This window comes from Podarcis liolepis (assembly GCF_965112155.1).
Source record: "Podarcis liolepis genome assembly, chromosome: 15".
In the NCBI taxonomy this organism is placed as follows: Eukaryota; Metazoa; Chordata; class Lepidosauria; order Squamata; family Lacertidae; genus Podarcis; species Podarcis liolepis.
In genome coordinates this window covers 41,449,586-41,470,004 of record NC_139566.1, presented here as the reverse complement: position 1 = coordinate 41,470,004, position 20,419 = coordinate 41,449,586, and the positions used below count along the sequence as shown (strand labels likewise).

At 48.1% G+C, this 20,419-nt stretch overlaps 1 protein-coding gene across 1 annotated transcript in view; it reads left to right on the top strand.

The window, feature by feature from the left end:
* Positions 1-19,647, top strand: part of LOC310693856 (uncharacterized protein) — a gene marked incomplete at its 5' end in the record, with an annotated part of 35,580 nt that extends 15,933 nt beyond the window's left edge. Inside the window, one exon of the mRNA XM_083476238.1 lies at positions 19,096-19,647. Within this exon, the coding sequence (XP_083332364.1) occupies positions 19,096-19,101 (6 nt within the window). The 3' untranslated portion in view covers positions 19,102-19,647. The remainder of the gene's footprint in view (positions 1-19,095) is intronic.
* Positions 19,648-20,419: the final 772 nt, after the last annotated feature.

Below are 20,419 nucleotides of genomic sequence, written 5' to 3'. Positions count from 1 at the left end.
ACTGCATCCATAGCGCCAATTCCCAGGATTCTTTGAGGGAAGGCATGGCAGTTTAAAGTGGTATCATAGTGCTTTAAATGTATAGTGTGGATGGGGCCTAAGTCTTTGCTAGGGGCTAAAGGTATTTTATTAAACTTAGAATTTCTTTTAGTTGGGTAAACAGGCCTGATGCTACCCCATTTAATTCAAAAACAATTTCTGTTGGCATACCTAGGCAGGTATTTTAGCGAGTCAACAAGTGTCTCAACTTGCTGGGTTTATTCACTAACTAACCAGCTAACTAACTAACTAGCTAACTAAATAAATAAAATGGCATCCCTGTCTCTACCCTTTAGCAACTGTAAGATGACAGTTTGATTTAAAAACTGAGTTAAGAAAAAAAAGGGGAAGGGGGAGAAGACAAATCAAATTCCACCGTCTGCTAGATGATGAAATGTATTGATTGCCACATACAGTTTCAAAATCTGTATTGATGGCTGCCGTATTCTCAGCTCTGCCTGCTGTAACCTGTGATTAGATTTAAGGGGAGACTAGTCGATTCCCATGCCATCCAAATATTAAAAGGCTTTCGTCGTGAGTCTGGAGCTTTCAAGGCTTGTGGGTCTGATTGAATTTCCAGGGAGACGGGTTAAGGCATTATTTATAAACCCGTAAGACAGAGGCTTCCGCAATGGCTGGGGGGCTCGCGCTTCTTTCAGAACAGCGGTGGTGAAATGGGGGAGAGCATATGAAAGGGGGGCTCTTCCCTCCGTTTGCCACCTAACTTTATATTCCTCTTGTATTCTATGTTCCACGTTGTATTCTGGCCATGTTCACACCATACATTTAAAGCACTATGGCACCACTTTAAACAGTTATGGTTTCCCCCAAAGAATCATGGGAACTATAGTTTGTAAAGGGTGCTGAGAGTTGAGAGGAGATTCCCTATGCCCCTCACAGGACTACAATTCTAAGAGGTCCCAGGGATTGAGGGATTGATGCTTAAATCAATCTGCAGCTCTGTGAGTGGAGTAGGGGGTCTCCAAAGCCTCTTAGAGCTGATGGGAATTGTAGTTTAGCAGTGCCCAGATCGAAAGGAATAAGAGACAAGACGTTTTTTGTGTGACCTTTGACCCGGGTTGCTTGGGCTGATAGGAGCTGGAGTCTAACAACATCCGAAGGGCAATGGCTTCCCTGGCCCTGAAATAGATGATAAACCAAGGGATACCTTTCCAGATTTCGTCAGACTCCAACTCCCATCAGCCCAGGCAACCAGGGTCAAAGCTCAGGAAAATACAGTGGTACCTCTGGTTGCGAATGGGATCTGTTCCGGAGGCCCGTTCGCAACATGAAGAGAACGCAACCTTCAGCACGTGCGGGTTGCAATTCGCCACTTCTGTGCATGTGCGTGACGTCATTTTGCACGTCTGCGCATGTGCGAGTGACAAAACCCGGAAATAACCCTTTCCGGTACTTCTGGGTCGCGGCGGGACGTAACCTGAAGGAACGTAACATGAAGCGGATGTAACATGAGGTATGACTGTATGGGAGTTGCAGTCTAAAACATCTTGTGGGCCCCAGGTTGGGCAAGGTTGCTGTAATGCCTTATTACTCCAGCATAGAAATGCAAGGATTCTGAGTTTTGGTAACATTTCTGAATCCAATGTGACAATTCTATTAGGTTACCTGCTTGACCCTGTAAATTAAACACCTCAAAGGCCACTGCTTCTATCTCTTCTCCCAGTTTTCAATTTACTTCTCTCAGCTTTGTAGGGCAGAGAGACGTAATGCCAGAACCAAGTGTCATTTAAATCTGACTAGGGAGGCAGAGCAGTAGGTTTAATTTTTATTTTATTGGACATTTTTTCTTCCCTCTCCGCTTTCCCTTCCTGTTCTTGTAGCAATCCAAATTCCATTACGCATTCGTGCTTTTGGAGCAAAACATTTATGCCTCTCATTTCTAGCCCCTGAAGGTAGAAAGAAAAAAAGGGGGAGATCATATTTGGCATGGGATTGATAGATTGGTTTGTCAAGATTTTGTGAGCTGTTCCATCAGTGTGGCAACGCTGTTTATCATCCCTTAGGATCAAAGAACTGATTTAAAAGTACACCTTGAATTATACCTAAAGCACAAAGACAAGGATAGGCAATGTGGTGCCCCCTCCCCCGACTGCTGGACTCCAAATTCCGTCAGTCTCAGTCAGCCTGCCCAGTGGCCAGGGATGATGGGAATTGTAGTCCTTGAAGGCACCATGCTGGCCACCCTTGTGCTAACAGTTCTGGTAAGGAAGGTGTTGAGACTCATGAATGCTTAGTAGGCATCATAGTCTCTGATTCGGGACCCTACGTTTTGATCCTAGATGTGGTGCTAGGGATGTGGGTGGCGCTGTGGGTTAAACCACAGAGCCTAGGACTTGCCGATCAGAAGGTCAGCAGTTCAAATTCCCGTGACGGGGTGAGCTCCCGTTGCTCAGTCCCTGCTCCTGCCAACCTAGCAGTTCAAAAGCACGTCAAAGTGCAAGTAGATAAATAGGTACCACTCCGGTGGGAAGGTAAACGGCGTTTCCGTGTGCTGCTCTGGTTCGCCAGAAGCGGCTTAGTCATGCTGGCCACATGACCCGGAAGCTGTACGCCGGCTCCCTCGGCCAATAAAGCGAGATGAGTGCCACAACCCCAGAGTCGGTCATGACTGGACCTAATGGTCAGGGGTCCCTTTACCTTTACCTGTTTAGAAGCCAGTTGTGGTTGAGGAAAAACAAAACAAACGCCTTTGCACATGGAAAGCGAACAGAAGAAGAGCCTTCTGCATCAAGCCAAAGCCCATCTCATGCAGCAGTCTGTTCTCACAGTGGCCAACGGATGTCTGTGGGAAGACCGACCTGAGAGCAGCAGCATTCTCTCCTCTTGGGATTCCCAATATAGCCATCCTAGCTAGTAGCCATGGATAGTTTATGATGCTCTGATGGAAGTAGCAGCGCCTCCTGAAGCAGATGCAGGTCTTCTCCATGAAGCGCAGTGCCTGTTCCACCCGAATATTGCAAAGAAGGCTATGCAGTGCCTTACAACAGGCATTGTAACTGTTATCTCCCTCGTGAAGAAATGTGTGGAGTTCATCACATTGTGCCAGGAAAGCATCTGCCCAGAGGCAGTTATCGCAGCCAAAGGACTCATGGAAGCCCTTGATGTTGAAGCCACTTTCAAGGACTCCCCATGTAAGCGCTGCAAGAAGAGGCAGTTTGAATGTGAGGGTCAGACTCACGATGAGTAGTGCAGTAGTACAGAATAAATACCGTATTTTGTGCCCCATAAGACGCTCCAGCCCATAGGATGCACCTAGGTTTTTTGGGGGGAAATAAAGGGAAAAAAAAATATTTCCCCCCCAGGTGCGGGGCTGGAAGAACCAGCTCGGGGAACAGTGGGAAGGAACGCTCTGCCTCCCCGCTGTCCCCCGAGCTTGTGGGGCTGGCGAAGGGGAGAAGTGCGCTGATCCCGCGACTGCAGGCAGCTCTGCACCACCATCCGGAGCGGGGCGGGACTTAGCGCCCCGCTCGGGATGGCGGCGCAGATCTGCCTGCAGTCCCGGCACAGCAGGCAGCTCTGCGCCGCCATCCAGAGCGGGGCGGGACTTAGCGCCCCGCTCGGGATGGCGGCGCAGATCTTCCTTCAGTCCCAGCACGGCAGGCAGCTCTGTGTCGCCATCCTGAGCGGGGCGGGACTTAGCGCCCCGCTCGGGATGGTGGCGCAGATCTGCCTGCAGTCCTGGGACTGCAGGCAGCTTTGCGCGGCCATCTGGAGCGGGGCGGGCTTCGCCCCCAGCTCCCGGTGGCCTCGCAGAGCTGCGCTGATCCTGGGACGGCAGACAGCTCTGCGCCGCCATCCCGAGCGGGGCGGGACTTAGCGCCCCGCTCCCGATGGTCCCGCAGAGCTGCGCTGAGCCGGGGACTGCAGACAGCTCTGCGCAACCCTCGGAGCCGGTCTCCCGAGGGTTGCGCAGAGCTTCCTGAAGCCTGGAGAGCGAGAGGGGTCGGTGCGCACCGACCCCTCTCGCTCTCCAGGCTTCAGCGAAAGCCTGCATTCGCCCCATAGGACGCACCCAGATTTCCCCTTCATTTTTGGAGGGGAAAAAGTGCGTCCTATAGGGCGAAAAATACGGTATTCAGGCAGGAATTCTTGTAAACACAGCTTGTGTTTCAAGAGAAGAGTGATTTGAACTGCTTGATTCTCACAGGAATACATAGGGATTCTTGTACAACCTTGAAAAGTTACTAGAAGAGACACAGGCCACCCACTGTTTGGACCTGCTTAGGGGCCCGTCTGATGGTAATCACTGACATGGATGGTGCAGATTGTTGTGTTGCACCGGGATGTCTCCGTCGCATCCTGCCTCCCGTGAAAGGCTCCCCATGAGATGCCCAGAAGTACACCCACGGTACCCAAGTGTCTTCTCTCATGTTTGTGTAACACTACGAATTCTCCTGACACATCCACTTACAAGTTGCCTGTGGTGAGTGTAGCTTCTGAAAAACTGAAGTTCATCAAAATGTCCTTGTGATCTACCATGATGGAGAAGAGGCTCACATCACTACTTGTCCTATCTGCTGAGAATGGCATTGCTCAAAACCTTGATCTCTCAGCCAGTGTTCTGCAGTTTGCACAAACTACACCTCGAAAAAGCCACAGTGTGGCTGTGCGCCATATAACACTTCAGAACTATCGCAGGTTTGACTTCTAATATTTGTAGTTTCATAGCAGTTCCTGGTTTGATGGGGGTTTTTTTGGTGAGCATTCTTTATTTTAGAGTATCCATTATTTCTATGCTTAAAAATAATAAAGATAAGTCATAAATATGAAGGTATCCAGCTGACCTCTTACAGCTTCATTTTATTTTGTTGTTATTATAGTGTTTATAGTGTATACATAGTGTTTATAGAATATAGTGTAGTTTATTGTATTACCCGCCGCTTTGAGGGACATCTTCAGGAGAAGAAAAGGCTAAGGAATAAACCCTACACAAATCTGGACTCCTAACAACAGTTGGATGGTTGCCTTGTGCGCCACCTTCCAGCAACTCCTACAGCCAAGCTGGTGCCAAACGTATTGCTCTGCTTTCCTTTGGATCATATCAGCAAGGCCTGGATGGGGGTCTTGTCATCTGGGCAGCCCAGGACTTCCATACACACTGCCTGGAAGGTCACTTGGGTGCTGCTAACACGGCAGGTGTTAATGCAGCAGGACGCGGGTGGCGCTGTGGTCTAAACTACGGAGCCTCTTGGGCTTGCCAGTCAGAAGGTCGGCGGTTCAAATCCCTGTGACGGGGTGAGCTCCCGTTGCTCGGTCCCAGCTTCTGCCAACCTATCAGTTCAAAAGCACGCCAAAAAATGCAAGTAGATAAATAGGTACCGCTCTGGCAGGAAGGTAAACGGGGTTTCCGTGCGCTGCTCTAGTTCTCCAGAAGCAGCTTAGTCATGCTGGCCACATGAACCGGAAGCTGTACACCGGCTCCCTCAGCCAATAAAGCGAGATGAGCACCGCTACCCCAGAGTTGTCCGCGACTGGACCTAACGATTGGGGTTCCTTTACCTTTACTTCGCATAGTTATTCTCTTGTGACATTCTAGAGCAGTCAGAATTTCTGGCTTGCTGCTTAGATCGACTAAAAATGATTGGTTGGCTCAGGAGGATAAATGCTGTTGCGAAGGGTTTGAATGGTACAGGGTTGGGTTTTTCTTCTTCATTTCTCCTTAGCTAAAGTTGGTCCTTTTCTCTCCCCCCCCCCTCCTAGTAATTGCATGTTCACCTGCCTCAGTGTCTCAGCTGCAGTACCTGGGACCGTCTGGCTTGCCAGAGCCTCTTCCGTTTGAGTGTATCAGGGACTGGCTCCCCCTTGAGACAGAGAGAGAGAGAGAGGGAGCCAGGTGGCGACTTGAAAGAAAGATGCAAAGCAGGAGAAACTTGCCAACCCCACGACCCCGCCTGGCTGCCAAAATGTCATGCCGTAAAGAAGCTTGTAAAAAAAGAGCTCACACACCTACTGATCCATCTGTCCATTTGGTGGGCGGAGTGGAGATTGTTCCTTTGTTGGCAGCCTCAGAATTCAGCCCTGGTGCTGTGTGTGAGAGAGTCTGTCTAGCCCACTTTTTAAAAAGCTCTTAACAGTTGCTGCCACCCAGAGTCGTCTGCAACTGGGCTTAACTAGGCTTAACTTTACCATTTTAACACAGCAGAAACAACGTAAAACACAGCAGTTACGAGTTACCAGTTTCTGCAGCCGCAGCAAGCGCTGTAATTCTCCAGTGGTGTGACTTTACCTTCAGAGTCACACTGTATTGTCTCTTGAGACAGACAGATGCCAGCAACAGCAACAATAGTATTTGAAGTGCTAAGTGTTTGGCAATGTTTCCTCAAAGTAAAGCTGTGTTCCACAGTTTACCCAGCACAAATGACATCGAAGTGGGAATCAAAAAAGAAAATACTTTAAGAAGGAGGGTCATCTTTGCAGTTAATAGCCAAATAACCTGTAGAACCTTGAGGCAGTGTGTGTGTGTGTTTGAATGTGAATGAATGGTTGCAGACACTTGACTTTTGCTACGCTTGCTCACTGCAGACAGTACATTAAAAAAACAGAGTCGCTGAGCTCAGCTTGGTGCCCCCTTAGCTCTTTGCCCCAAGTGACTGTCCAGCTCACCCACCCCTAAGGCCAGCTCTGGGGTAGGTCACTGTGAGTACAGAATTCTGGATTAGACAAGCCTTTGGTCTGATCCAGCAGTACTCTTCTTACACACTTGAACTTTTTAAAATTGCATAAATATACACACATAACTTCCCCCATAATGCCCCTCTCTCCTTTCATCCTTACCAGGAATTCAACTCAGCTGACCAGCCGCCTCCTGCTCTATCAATACCCAAAATGAATCCCTGATCAGGGATGCAGAGATATGCTCACCATTACTGATCTCCTTGACGAGCCCAAGTAAGGATCTGGTTCCAATTCAAGTTGAAACAATTATCTGTGTCCCCCCCTTCCCATTCCCCCCTCTCTTAAATATGCTGTAATATTTTTGCATCTTAAATATTTTCATGCTGGGTTCCTTTCCAGGCAGCTAATTATAAACTTCATTATAATAGTTCATTATATTCTTCTATTGTTCAATTAGTTTAACAAGTTGCCAAATGGAATACAAGGCAGGCAATTAGCTTGATCTAATGGCAATGAACTCCTGAATGTGGGTTACCAAAAATATCCTTTATAGAGCTCTTCTTGCAAATTTTACCAATCAGTGAATAATAGAAAAAAGAAAGAAAAGGGGACCAAAAAAAACAGTGTGTCCAGAAATTTATCCATGGGTGGAATTGCTCTTCTTTGCTTTTATTAAACGGCAGTGTGATAGTGAAGGAGAACATTAAAATTCTACCACCACAAACTTTCTTCTCCCTTTCCTCATAAAACACTGTGGGTACGTCGTCATCCCTGTCTTTGCTTTTTATTTAAGCTTTAACATGTTCGATGCACTGATTGGGCAAGAACATGATCATTTTGATCTGATCAAGTATTTGTGAGCTTTTAAATGGAGTGCGTTTATGTATGTGTTCAGAGCAAAGGCATGAAAAAGAGAGAGAGAGAGAGGGAGAGAGAGAGAGCGCAAGCCAAACAAGAAGTTTGGACAGAGATAAGAACATAGGAAGGGATCTGCAGCTGGATCAGACCAAATGCCCATCTTCTCCAGCATCCTGTTTTCACTGTGGCCAAGTGGAGTGCTATGGCAAGCCCACAGGAGGCAGGACATGAGCACAACGGCAGTCACCTCCCTTGTAGTATGGCCTGCAACAGTGGAACCAGGTCATGGGCATCATGGCTAGTAGCCAGCCATTAATAGCCTTCTCCTCCATGAATTTTCCCAATCCCTGTTTTAAGCTGTCTAAGTTGGCAGCCATCTTACTAGTTCTTACGGGAAGAAATTCCACAGTTTTAACTGCATGCTGCGTGGAGTACTTCTTATGATCTGTCCTGAAACTCCTGACATTCATCTTCAATATCTAGCCCAGAGACCTAACATGAGTGGTAGAAACTATTCGCTTTCTTTCCATTGTGCGTAACGTTGTACACCCTTAGCATCTCCTCCCTTTCTTGTCTTTTTTCCTAAACTCAAAAGCCTCAGATGCTGTAACCCTTGCTCATATGGTAGCTCTCCCTTGATCATTCTGCTCGCCTGTGTGAATGCCTCTTTTAAAATCCACCCCAGTAACAATCCACAGGATTCCTAACGTGGCACAGGAAGATCTGACACTTCTCCCTCTTTATCCAATACCTCCCTGCAGCGATGGCATTGATCACGGAAGGAGTTAATGACACGGCAGTCGATAGAATCACCATGGAATTAAGTTCAGGCTCAGGCATTATTAGCTCCTGACTTGAACCAGAACTTCTTGACATCTGTTTCCAACAAGGACGAAAAGTGCACGTACCCCTCAGCATGCCACAAAGGGAAATTGGGATGCTAGTCTTTCTGGGCTGAGTCACGTGATGCATATCCTTTGCTAAGAGAATCACAGACTCATAGAACAGCAGAGTTGGAAGGGTTCCTGAGAGTCACTGTTAGAATTCCTGCTCCATGATTGCAGTCATGGGATTTTTGTCTATCACATAGAATCATAGAATCATAGAGTTGGAAGAGACCACAAGGGCCATCGAGTCCAACCCCCTGCCAAGCAGGAAACACCATCAGAGCACTCCTGACATGACGGTATATGTTTTGACTCCACAGAGTGGGAAGTGACGGAGACAGGATATTTGTGCTGCTGTGTTCTGTGAAGTGGGACTGTTGTCCTTTGTTCTTTTTCTCTTTGCTGTCTGATGCTTGAAAGAGAGGGAGCCATGTTGCAGTGTTCCGTGTGTGTTTATATGTAAATAAAGTAGATTAGCCAAAATGCTGAGTTGCTGAGGTCTGTCACGCAAGATGCGCAAAGTGTGCCAGTGTCGGTTGGCATCGGTCGCTGTGATGTTCGGGCTGAAGAAAGCTTATGAAGCTCCTGAATGATCGACCAGAAGGGAGAGAACATGCCAGTCGGGCATGTGTCTTTCCCAGGGTCCTACTTGAGTGTAGGCTGAACTCCTGACACCCACTAAAAGGCCAGGATCTCGCCCCAGCAGAACAGGTTTACTGGAGGCTGAGAGTGCACGCTCTTTAAAGCCGGCTGCCTGTGAGGAACGTAGCCAGTCGGGAGACAGAGAGGAGGTGTGGCAGGAGCCAGAGCTGGAGTCCGCTGCCTTCTGCTCCAACACTGGACAGAGGTAGCAGCTGTCTAGCCAATGCCAGTGCTGCCACTCAGGGACTATGGGCCCCCGCATAGCCACCTGCCTCCCAGCCAGGATGGGGCACATGTCACAGCCGCGCACCTTTTGCACGGCTGCACACTCCTCTCTTCTCGCTCAGGTGCCTGTGGAATTTGGAGGTACCTAATGCAGCTGCCACGGTCAAGGGCGAGAGCCGCAGGGCTAAAATCTGGGGTGTCTCGATTAAATCAGGACAGTTGATGGGTTTGAGTCTGACAAGCTCTCCGCTCTTGACACCAGCTGGGATTTATCCCTCAATTGAGACAGGTGTGTGTATCTGAGTCAAAGATTATGGTGGCTTGCTTATGGCACAGTGGCAAAACTGTGATAATAAAGAGTGGGGAATTCAGCATTATTGTTCATCTAGGCAGATTTTAGAATTTAAGAACTTAAGAAGAGTCCTTCCGCATCAGGCCAAAGGCCCAGTTTGTCCAGCATCCTGTTCTCACAGTGACTCTTGAAATGACTCTGGGAAGTCCACAAGCCGGGCATGATTCTGTTTTGAGGCATAGCTATGTACACAGATCCAGTGTGAGAAGTTTGAACATTCTTAAGAATAAGACTGTTAATAGCCAGTATATTGTCACACCCAGCAGGGGACTTCACACAATGGACCTTCTTTGTGGTAAAACAGACAGCTCATCGCAAGAGCAGCAGCTGCAGAAATAATGATGTAGAGCAGTCTTTGCCAACCTCGTGCCCTCCAGATTTTTGGGTCAGCAACTCCCATGCAGGTGGTGTCAAGATACAAACAGGCCTTCCCAGTGGTGACTCCCTGTCTGTGGAATGCTCTCTCCAGGGAAGTGCACCCGATGCCTTCATTGTTTCCTTTAGGTGCCAGGTTAAAACATTTCTGTTTCCTCAGGCCTCCTGGCCATCGCTTAGTGGGGTGGGAAGAATTGGATTATTTATCTGGGATGAGCATGTCCAGGTATTGTGTCTTAAATTTGTTGTTGTTGTTGTTTTAAAGTGTTTTAATGCCTTTTAAAGAAGCCTGCTTCTTGGGAGAGATGCAATGACAAACCTAGACAGCATCTTAAAAAGCAGAGACATCACCTTGGTGACAAAGGCCCGTATAGTTAAAGCTATGGTTTTCCCAGTAATGATGTATGGAAGTGAGAGCTGGACCATAAAGAAGGCCGAAGAATTGATGCTTTTGATTTATGGTGCTGGAGGAGACTCTTGAGAGTCCCATGGACTGCAAGAAGATCAAAACGATCCATTCTGAAGGAAATCAGCCCTGAGTGCTCACTGGAATGACAGATCCTGAAGCTGAGGCTCCAATACTTTGGCCACCTCATGAGAAGAGAAGACTCCCTGGAAAAGACCCTGATGTTGGGAAAGATGGAGGGCACAAGGAGAAGGGGATGACAGAGGACGAGATGGTTGGTCGAAGCTACCAACATGAGTTTGACCAAACTGCAGGAGGCAGTGGAAGACAGGAGTGCCTGGCATGCTCTGGTCCATGGGGTCATGAAGAGTCGGACAGGACTAAACAACAACAATGCCTTTTATGCTGGAAGACACCTTGAGACACTCTTCTCTGTGTGAAAAGTGACAAAGAAATATAGTAGATAAAGGAATCACTAAATGATTTTGGGAATGGGCACAGATCCTAACCCCAGCCACCCACAGCTTCTCTGGTTTAACCACAAAGAAGAAAAATGCCAGGTCATAATTTCCTTCCATATTATGAATATCTGAGGCCTGGGACTGAACACTCCCAGTCAGGGGCTGGTCCCCAAGCGTTTCTCTTTCTACCTCAACAATTTTAAATTTAAACCTGGGAAATCCAACTGAATGCCACCTGTGTGCCGTTTTCCAATTCAGCGCCACTTTGATTCCCTTCAGTCGCGAGCGTCACCGTCTGACAAACCCCCTCGCTTTGACAGATGGATGAGCTTTGTGCTATCCTCCCCTTAATGTGCTCCCTCGGTGCTCTTACAAAATTTCCTCTCAGGGATTCTTGTTCCTAAGCAGAAAGAGAGAGATAAATGGCTTGTCGCGTTGGAGAGATGAATAACCACACCCAGGACGGTTCATATGCTCCTTTTTCTATTCCTCCCATCTCTCTCTCTCTTCCTTTCTTCCCCCCTCAGCAAAATCCTCGTAATGTGGTGTCATATCTCCTCACGAGCTCTAATTAGTCTCTCCTTTCCAGTTGTGAGGGGGACGGATGTCAACAAGTCTGTTCCCATAACAGGCTGGAGATTAAAGATGATTCCTGCCACCCAAGGCGAAGGGCGCTGAGGAGCTGGAGAGCCCACGGGGAGATCACAGAGGGAGGAATCCACATCTGCAACTCTCCAAAATCCAGCAACTGCCTCATCAGTAATTCAGGTCTCAGCGGAGAGAACCGTTCCGCCTAATGAGGACACTTCCGTGCTGGAGGGTTAGCGTTTGTGTGCATCTATCTGTTGCCAGGATGCTCTGACAAGACTATTTCTCCCAAACTGTCAAGTGAGCAGAAGAGGCAAGAAAAAGCCAGTTTTGTTGATGGAAGTGCCCTGTCCTGGTAGAATCATAGAACTGCAGAGCAGGAAGGGACCCTGGGGGTCATCTAGTCCAGCCCCCTGCAATGCAGGGAATCTCAGCTAATCTAATGACAGATCGCACTCGGCTTTTCGTCAGTTTCTCATTTTGCCAATCTTAAACTCAGCTCTCCACATTCTCACATGGGTTTTGGATTTATTTTTAATTTTTTTGGCTTGCTAAATTCATCAGCATTTTCGTGTGGATTTGTCCTACCGCACACATTTTTCCAACCAATTTTCATTAATTAATGCATTTTTTACTAAATAAATAAATATTTATTATTTATACCCTGCCCATCTGGCTAGGTTTCCCCAGCCACTCTGGGGGGGCTTCCAAAAAAATATTAAAATACTACAATACATCAAACATTAAAAGCTTCCCTAAACAGGGCTGCCTTCAGATGTCTTCTAAAAGTCTGGTAGTTGTTGTTCTCTTTGACATCTGGTGGGAGGGTGTTCCACAGGGCGGGTGTCACTACCGAAAAGGCCCTCTGCCTGGTTCCTTGTAACTTGGCTTCTCGCAGCGAGGGAACCGCCAGAAGGCCCTCGGTGCTGGACCTCAGTGTCCGGGTAGAATGATGGGGGTGGAGACGCTCCTTCAGGTATACTGGACCGAGGCCGTTTAGGGCTTTAAAGGTCAGCACCAACACTTTGAATTGTGCTCGGAAACGTACTGGGAGCCAATGTAGATTTTTTGAGATCGGTGTTACCTGGTCTCAGCGGCCGCTCCTAGTGAACAGTCTAGCTGCCGCATTCTGGATTAGTTGTAGTTTCCGGGTCACCTTCAAAGGTAGCCCCACATAGAGAACATTGCAGTAGTCCAAGTGGGAGATTACCAGAGCATGCACCACTCTGGCAAAACAGTCCATGGGCAGGTAGGGTCTCAGCCTGCATACCAGATGGAGCTGGTAGACGGCTGCCCTGGACACAGAATGGACCTGCGCCTCCATGGACAGCTGTGAGTCCAAAATGACTCCCAGGCTGCACACCTGGTCCTTCAGGGGCACAGTTACCCCATTCAGGACCAAGGAGTCCTCCACACCTGCCTGCCTTCTGTCCCGCCAAAGCAGTACTTCTGTCTTGTCAGGATTCAACCTCAATCTGTTAGCCGCTATCCTTCCTCCGTTTCTGTGGACACTTTACCCCAGTTTGTGCATTTTTCTTCAACTTAGGGCTTGTCCATATTTCCACTTTTTATGTGACCATAAAGCAAATATGTGAGAGTTTTCTGGTTGTCCTATGCACAGATCCGAGAGGTTTTTGTTTATCCTGCCACTTTCCCTGGGAAAACCCGCTTTTTCCTGCTGAATTGGAACAATGCCTGAGCACTATAGTTTACCCCTCACAGAGCCACAATTCCCAGCACTCTTAAAGAACTACATCTCCCAGGATTCTTTGGGAGAAATCATGTGCTTCAAATGTATGGCGGATCGCTACATATTTCCTTTTCTTCCTCCTTGTTTAATAACGGTTACAAGATCAGTCTCTGTTGCCACCATCTACTGATTGTAACATTATTACACCTCACGTGCAATCGAGCATAAAGGCCCATATCTCTCCAAGACACCTATAGTCTCTAAAACAGAACCTGAAAGATTTTTATCTTGAAGGGCAGCCCCAGAGACAAATGCGCAATGCCCAGCTCATTAATTTCTTTTGAAAGAGAGGCTCTCTTTCATCCATGTGTGGCAAACAACCCCATATTACAGTCAGATGTTTCCTCTACCTTAGAAACTTCACCAAGATCAGTGTAAATCTTCCCACCAAAAAAGGTAAAGGCAAAGGACCCCTGACAGTTAAGTCCAGTCGCAGATGACTCTGGGGTTGCGGCGCTCATCTCGCTTTACAGGCCGAGGGATCCGGCGTTTGTCCGTAGACAGTTTTTCCGGGACATGTGACCAGCATGACTAAGCCGCTTCTGGCGAAACCAGAGCAGCACACGGAAACGCCGTTTAGCTTCCCGCCGGAGTGGTACCTATTTATCTACTTGAACTTTTTGGCATGTTTTCGAACTGCTAGGTTGGCAGGAACTGGGATGAACAACGGAAGCTCACCCCGTTGCGGGGATTCGAACCACCAACCTTCTGATCAGCAAGCCTAAGAGGCTCAGTGGTTTAGACCACAGCGCCACCCGCCTCTTTCCAACCATACATAAATTACTCCGAAGTAACGTGGGTCTGTCTGTCTCTCTGACCCAGCTTCTGCCAAACTAGCAGTTCAAAAGCATACCAGCGCAAATAGATAAATAGGTACCGCTGCAGCGGGATGGTGAACGACATTTCTCTGTATTCTGGTCCTCTGTGCAGCAGTAGCAGCCCATGGTCAACTGGGCTTCACTGTCCAGGGTTTCTTTACCTTTACTCCAAAGAGCACAATGTCCCGTCAAAATTCTCAACAGAATGACTTTTCTCAGCTCCCTTCTTAACTTGAAAAACCAAAAATCTGGCTCTGCACTTTCACTCAGGCCTGCTGCTGCCTTTGCTCCTGGGTCTGATCTTGGCTGGACTAAAGTGCTGGTGGTCTCATGAACCTGTGTCATGGGCTGGCTGGATGCAGAGGAGTGGGGGGGCACCAGCTTGGGAACCCCCCAAGGGAAGAAGGCTCAGAGCCAGGGGACTGCTGGTGGGATGACAATGAGTGGTCAGAGGGAGAAGAGGGAGCAGGCTGGGAGGAGGAGGTGTCGGAAGCTGAAGTAGAAGAGTGACTAGTGGGGTGCCACAGGGTTCTGTCTTATTCAACATCTTTATCAACGACTTGGATGATGGACTGAAGGGCATCCTGATCAAATTTGCAGATGACACCAAACTGGGAGGGGTGTCTAACACCCCAGAGGACAGGATCACACTTCAAAACGACCTTGACAGATTAGAGAACTGGGCCAAAACAAAGAAGATGAATTTTAACAGGGAGAAATATAAAGTATTGCACTTGGGCAAAAAAAATGAGAGGCACAAATACAAGATGGGTGACACCTGGCTTGAGAGCAGTACATGTGAAAAGGATCTAGGAGTCTTGGTTGACCACAAACTTGACATGAGCCAACAGTGTGACGCGGCAGCTAAAAAAGCCAATGCAATTCTGGGCTGCATCAATAGGAGTATATCATCTAGATCAAGGGAAGTAATAGTGCCACTGTATTCTGCTCTGGTCAGACCTCACCTGGAGTACTGTGTCCAGTTCTGGGCACCACAGTTCAAGAAGGACACTGACAAACTGGAATGTGTCCAGAGGAGGGCAACCAAAATGGTCAAAGGCCTGGAAACAATGCCTTATGAGGAACGGCTAAGGGAGCTGGGCATGTTTAGCCTGGAGAAGAGGAGGTTAAGGGGTGATATGATAGCCATGTTCAAATATATAAAAGGATGTCACATAGAGGAGGGAGAAAGGTTGTTTTCTGCTGCTCCAGAGAAGCGGACACGGAGCAATGGATCCAAACTACAAGAAAGAAGATTCCACCTAAACATTAGGAAGAACTTCCTGACAGTAAGAGCTGTTCGACAGTGGAATTTGCTGCCAAGGAGTGTGGTGGAGTCTCCTGCTTTGGAGGTCTTTAAGCAGAGGCTTGACAACCATATGTCAGGAGTGCTCTGATGGTGTTTCCTGCTTGGCAGGGGGTTGGACTCGATGGCCCTTGGTCGCTTCCAACTCTATGATTCTAGTAACAGGGTTTAGTGAGATGGGAGAGTCTGTGGCAGAGAGCAGTTCAGGATTAGAGGAAGAAGCAGAGGCTGTTGAGGAGGGCGGCCAAAAGGCAGAGATGAATCAGGCTGATGTAGTAGTCAGGGGGCTCCCCCTCCTGCTGCAACCAGCTTCCCTCCCTGCTGGTCTCCCAGAACCAGAAGAGATATGAAGGGGGTGCAGCACAGCCAGACAAGGTGACAAAGTCCCAGACTGCTTGGGAAGGACCTGGGGGAGGAGGAGCCTTAGGAAGTTGTGGGAAGGTGGAGACCTTCAGTCCTCACAACTGTCTCATTGGGGCAAGATCTGCCGGGAAGAGTTGCTGTGCTCACTAGGCCTGGCCTCCTGAGCTTTCTTGCTTCTTTGAATAAAGAGTTCACTGATGCCATGTGAGTTATTGCTGACCTGCTCCCGGCACCTGCTCCTGACAAGCAGAGTATTTCCCAGTATGGTGGTCTCAGGGTCATCATTGGTGTCTTCTCATGTCCTCTTGAACTTGGTAAGGAGCTTTTCTTCCTCTCTGGTCCATTCCAGTCCTAGGCTGGTACCACCAGGAAGTGGAGAGACACAACCAGCAGAAATTGGGTCAGTAACGGACTGGTGGCTTATGAGTGGAGCCAAGCAAATCCTGAAGGTCATGGATGGCAGAACGTGGAACTTCTTTGCGCTGGGTTCTCCAACAGAACATTCCATGGCCAGCAAGTGGATTTCTAGGTCGCCATTACATGGAGCAGCAGTTAAGGTGTTGGAAATAAACTGGGAGTGGTCCTGTCCTGTCCTGCAGTCTGACAAGGCCAGGCTCATCTTTGGGGAATGCAGAGGTCTGAAATTGCTCCAGAAGGAACAAGCTTAAACTGAACCCTTTCATAAGAGATAACACCAGGTGCAGCCTAACTATTAACACCAGTTGTGTTGCAAGATGCTTAAAGGGTTCCAGACTTCTCCGGTAACTTCCAGCTGTGACAGAGCAGGAGCAACTCAGGTCTTCCAGGGTCTTTCACAGTGGGGACCTCAGAGTCAGACAGTGCCACACCTTCATTCTGGGTGCAGGTGGTGGACCCACAGGTTCACTGCTATAGCCATGTCTCTGGGGCTGGCACAGGGTGCCCTTCAGAACTCTTGACTCTGTCACCTGATGAAGAATCCAACTCCTGATCTCTGACAGATCGAAGTTCAAATCCCTCCTCAGCCACAGAGCTTGCTGGGTTCCTTTGGACAACAGTCTTTCAGTTGGACCTGACTTTACAGGATCGTCGTGAGAGTAAAACTGTGCAGGCATGTCACAAAACCTCTTTGAAAGAAGAGAGGGATAAAAATGTAATAAATGTGAACCAATTCCTAGATTCTGGCTTGAGACGGTTAACCTGGACCGGTGCCCAGCCAGCTTGGTTGTGACCTTTTTGTGAAGAAAAACTAAACTGGCCTCTTTCTTTGGGTGGAAAGGAGAGAATAATGGGAGAGGCTGAGAACTATGCAGGCTTTAGATGGAGATGGGGCAAAAGAAAAAAAAGGAACAGCAGGTCATTTGGAGAACAGCTATTAGCCCGATCCCATTCCTTTGTCACGAATTCAAAAGCCCCATTATTCTCGATGCCTGCCCCTCCACTTCTACTTGACCCCAGAGCAGCTGCCAATTCTTCATGAACTGTGCCACTAGTGTCCCCTCCCTCTGCCCCTCCACAACTCACTGTGAAGACATCTAAAGCAGGGCAACCTCTCCGCAGCCCTTCCTCTTTCCTCGTTCCTTCAGTTTGACTTGCAGACCAAGTTTCATTTGGGTTGTTGAGGATACAGTCTGGGATGGAGGAATGGAGGAATATGCCAATTCTGGTTCCTCTCAGTGTCTCATTTTGCCCAGTCTTAAGCTTGGCGCTCCACATTTCCACACCAGTTCATTCTTTTGCATTTTAGTGAAAAGTTCTCCTAATATACCCATCTGTGCATGCTGTTTTGCCTAATATAAACATCTTTGCAAAGCATTTCCCCACAATGTAATGCATTTTTGCAGTGTCATTTTCACTAATACAGTGGTACCTTGGGTTAAGAACTTTATTCATTCTGGAGGTCCGTTCTTAACCTGAAACTGTTCTTAACCTGAGGTACCACTTTAGCTAAAGGGGCCTCCCACTGCTGCCGCGTGATTTCTGTTCTCATCCTGAAGCAAAGTTCTTAACCTGAGGTACTATTTCTGGGTTAGCGGAGTCTGTAACCTGAAGCGTCTGCACCTGAGGTACCACTGTATGTGCATTGAATGCACACTTTACATGAGTAGATGCATTTTTACACACTACTTGAGCTGGAGAATTGCATTGCAAAATTCAGGGAAGTGCAGATTTCAAAGGGTGGCTAGTTGCTGAAGAAAGTGCGGATTTAGATAACTTTGGCTGTCAGTGAGAACTGAATCGAATTCCTCTTCTAATTTCTACCAGGACATCACACCCTCTGGTAGTTGTCATTGACCTCTTTCAAACTGTGATAAATTTTCATTCCCTCAGCACAGCAGTAGAGGCTCATGAAATCATAATTAATACACTTTCCCGCTTTCATTCTTTTTTTGTTTCTTTTAAACGAAGAAAATCCTACAGTTCAAGCTTCCCAAACAACCTCCCATCTGCCTCACATGCTGTGGCAATGAACTCTTCCAGATGGCATCTGAGCTTCCTCACGGATGGCTCTGCGTGCTAATGGCTCCCAGCTAATTCTTAATAATGAGCGAGAGAACATCTGGAATGGATCTGGGTGCCTTGTTAGAGTCCCCTTTACCTGAGCAGAGAAACTGCAATTATGCTCTGACAACGGGAATATTAGAATTAATTGCACAGCACAAGGCGGGGCTTCCCTGCTCTCAGAGGGCAATTTTGGTTAGGGCAAGTCGAGTTCCTTCCGTTGGCAAGAAATACCATGTGGAAATAATGAGCTGTGTTTTTCTCCAGACCTATGCCACTTCTAGCAGTTCGAGAAGCCTAGAAATTTCAAAGACCTGTAGCCAGATGCAATATTACTGAATTATATCTATGGCAGGGTGTTCCAATTCCTGGCCTGAGGGCTGCATGTGGCCCTTGAGGCCTTTTTTTGGTGGCCCTTGGCAATTTCTGAGGCCCCCAATCTGGTGCCCCCAGATGCTGGACCACAACAGGAGCAGGAACGTTTTACAGCCCAAGCCTTCACACACCTCTCTCCTTCCTTCACCCAAGGCAAAGAGGCGTTGTCAGAGTTGAAGAGTGTTTTTCCAGCCAGGCAAAATCAATAATGGAGGGTGCAAAGCAAGACCAGTGGGGAGGGTGGGTGGAGTGTGTGGGGTGGCCAGGGGAGAGTGCTGAGGGGCCAGAGAGAAAGGCTAGGAGGACTCCATTCAGCCACCAGACCTGTGCTTCTCCACTACTAGGCTCCAAGATCTGAAAACCATCAGGTTGGGCAAGGCTGGGACAGCCACAGATGTGTTACCCATGAGTTTATTCTTGAAGAAGGTTCACCTTGGCTGCTTTTGACCAGTGTTGGTGCTTCCTCTCACTTGCCTGCTGCTGTGTGACAGGAGCTTTTCTCTGTCTTGACTCTTCTAAATTCTGCCACTCAGGATTGAAGGGACATGGACAGGTCCTCCAGCCCTGCCGTGATTTGTGATGCCCAAAGGACCGGCCCTTTGTTCAGCTTCCTGGAAGAAGTTCTCCATCCACCCGCACTTTCCTGTCCACCTGCTGAGATCTCTCATCGCACAAATGAAGCGTTGCCAGCTTCCTTCTTCCAGGCTGCTGCTGCTCAATGAGGCGTTGTATGCGAAACTTCTTCCTCACCAAGTAGTTGCAACAAAATTCTGTGAGTTTGATTCCACCTGCGGCTCTCCTGGTTAACGCTGTCGCTTTATGGATTCTGGTCGCCAGGCGGTGTGGGAGGAAAGCTTGGTGCTGTCTGGAGGTGCTGGGATTTGTGCACAGTACACTGTGTGGTGAACCACTGAACTGCGGATGGCAGCTTCTTAGCGAAGTACCTTCTGGGCTGCTGCTGTCCACCCAGACTGGTCATTAGATCTCCTTGAGATTTCTTGTAGCTCTCTCTAGTCATGTTTTCTGCTCCCCCCTCCATATATATAGCAGTATCATCTGTGGTGCAAATATATGTTATATGACTAGTGATGCTTGAGGAATGAAATCTTTGCAAGTCACTACAGGAGATGATCTGATGCACACCTCAGAGTAATGTGTAGACTGAATTTAGCAGGTTTTGCACTTTCTCCAAATGTTGGAACGCCGTTCTCTGCACTCCAAGCTAAATAATAAAAAACATGCATTTTAATCCACGTTTTGAGAGGCAACACTCATTATGTATCTTAAGAATAGGTGCACATTTAAATACACATTAAAATATGGATTTAGATAGCATTGTGAGAAGTTTTTTAAAGGAGTAGCTGAATAATAAAGGTAAAGGGACCCCTGACTATTAGGTCCAGTCGTGGCCAACTCTGGGGTTGCGGCGCTCATCTTGCTTTACTGGCCAAGGGAGCTGGCGTACAGCTTCCGGGTCATGTGACCAGCATGACTAAGCCGCTTCTGGCAAACCAGAGCAGCGCACGGAAATGCCGTTTACCTTCCCGCCGGAGCGGTACCTATTTATCTACTTGCACTTTGACGTGCTTTCGAACTGCTAGGTTGGCAGGAGCTGGGACTGAGCAACAGGAGCTCATCCCATCGCAGGGATTCGAACCACTGACCTTCTGATCGGCAAGCCCTAGGCTCTGTCGTTTAACCCACAGCGCCACCCGCGTCCCAGCCAAATAATGCAGGAACAGAATTATGGGTAAAAACATACGGAAGTGATAAGGACTGCCAGTTTTGCTGGTTCTCTACATGGTACAGTTGACTCCAGGTTGTCCCATCAGGAGTGCACAGCAAACTAGACCAAAG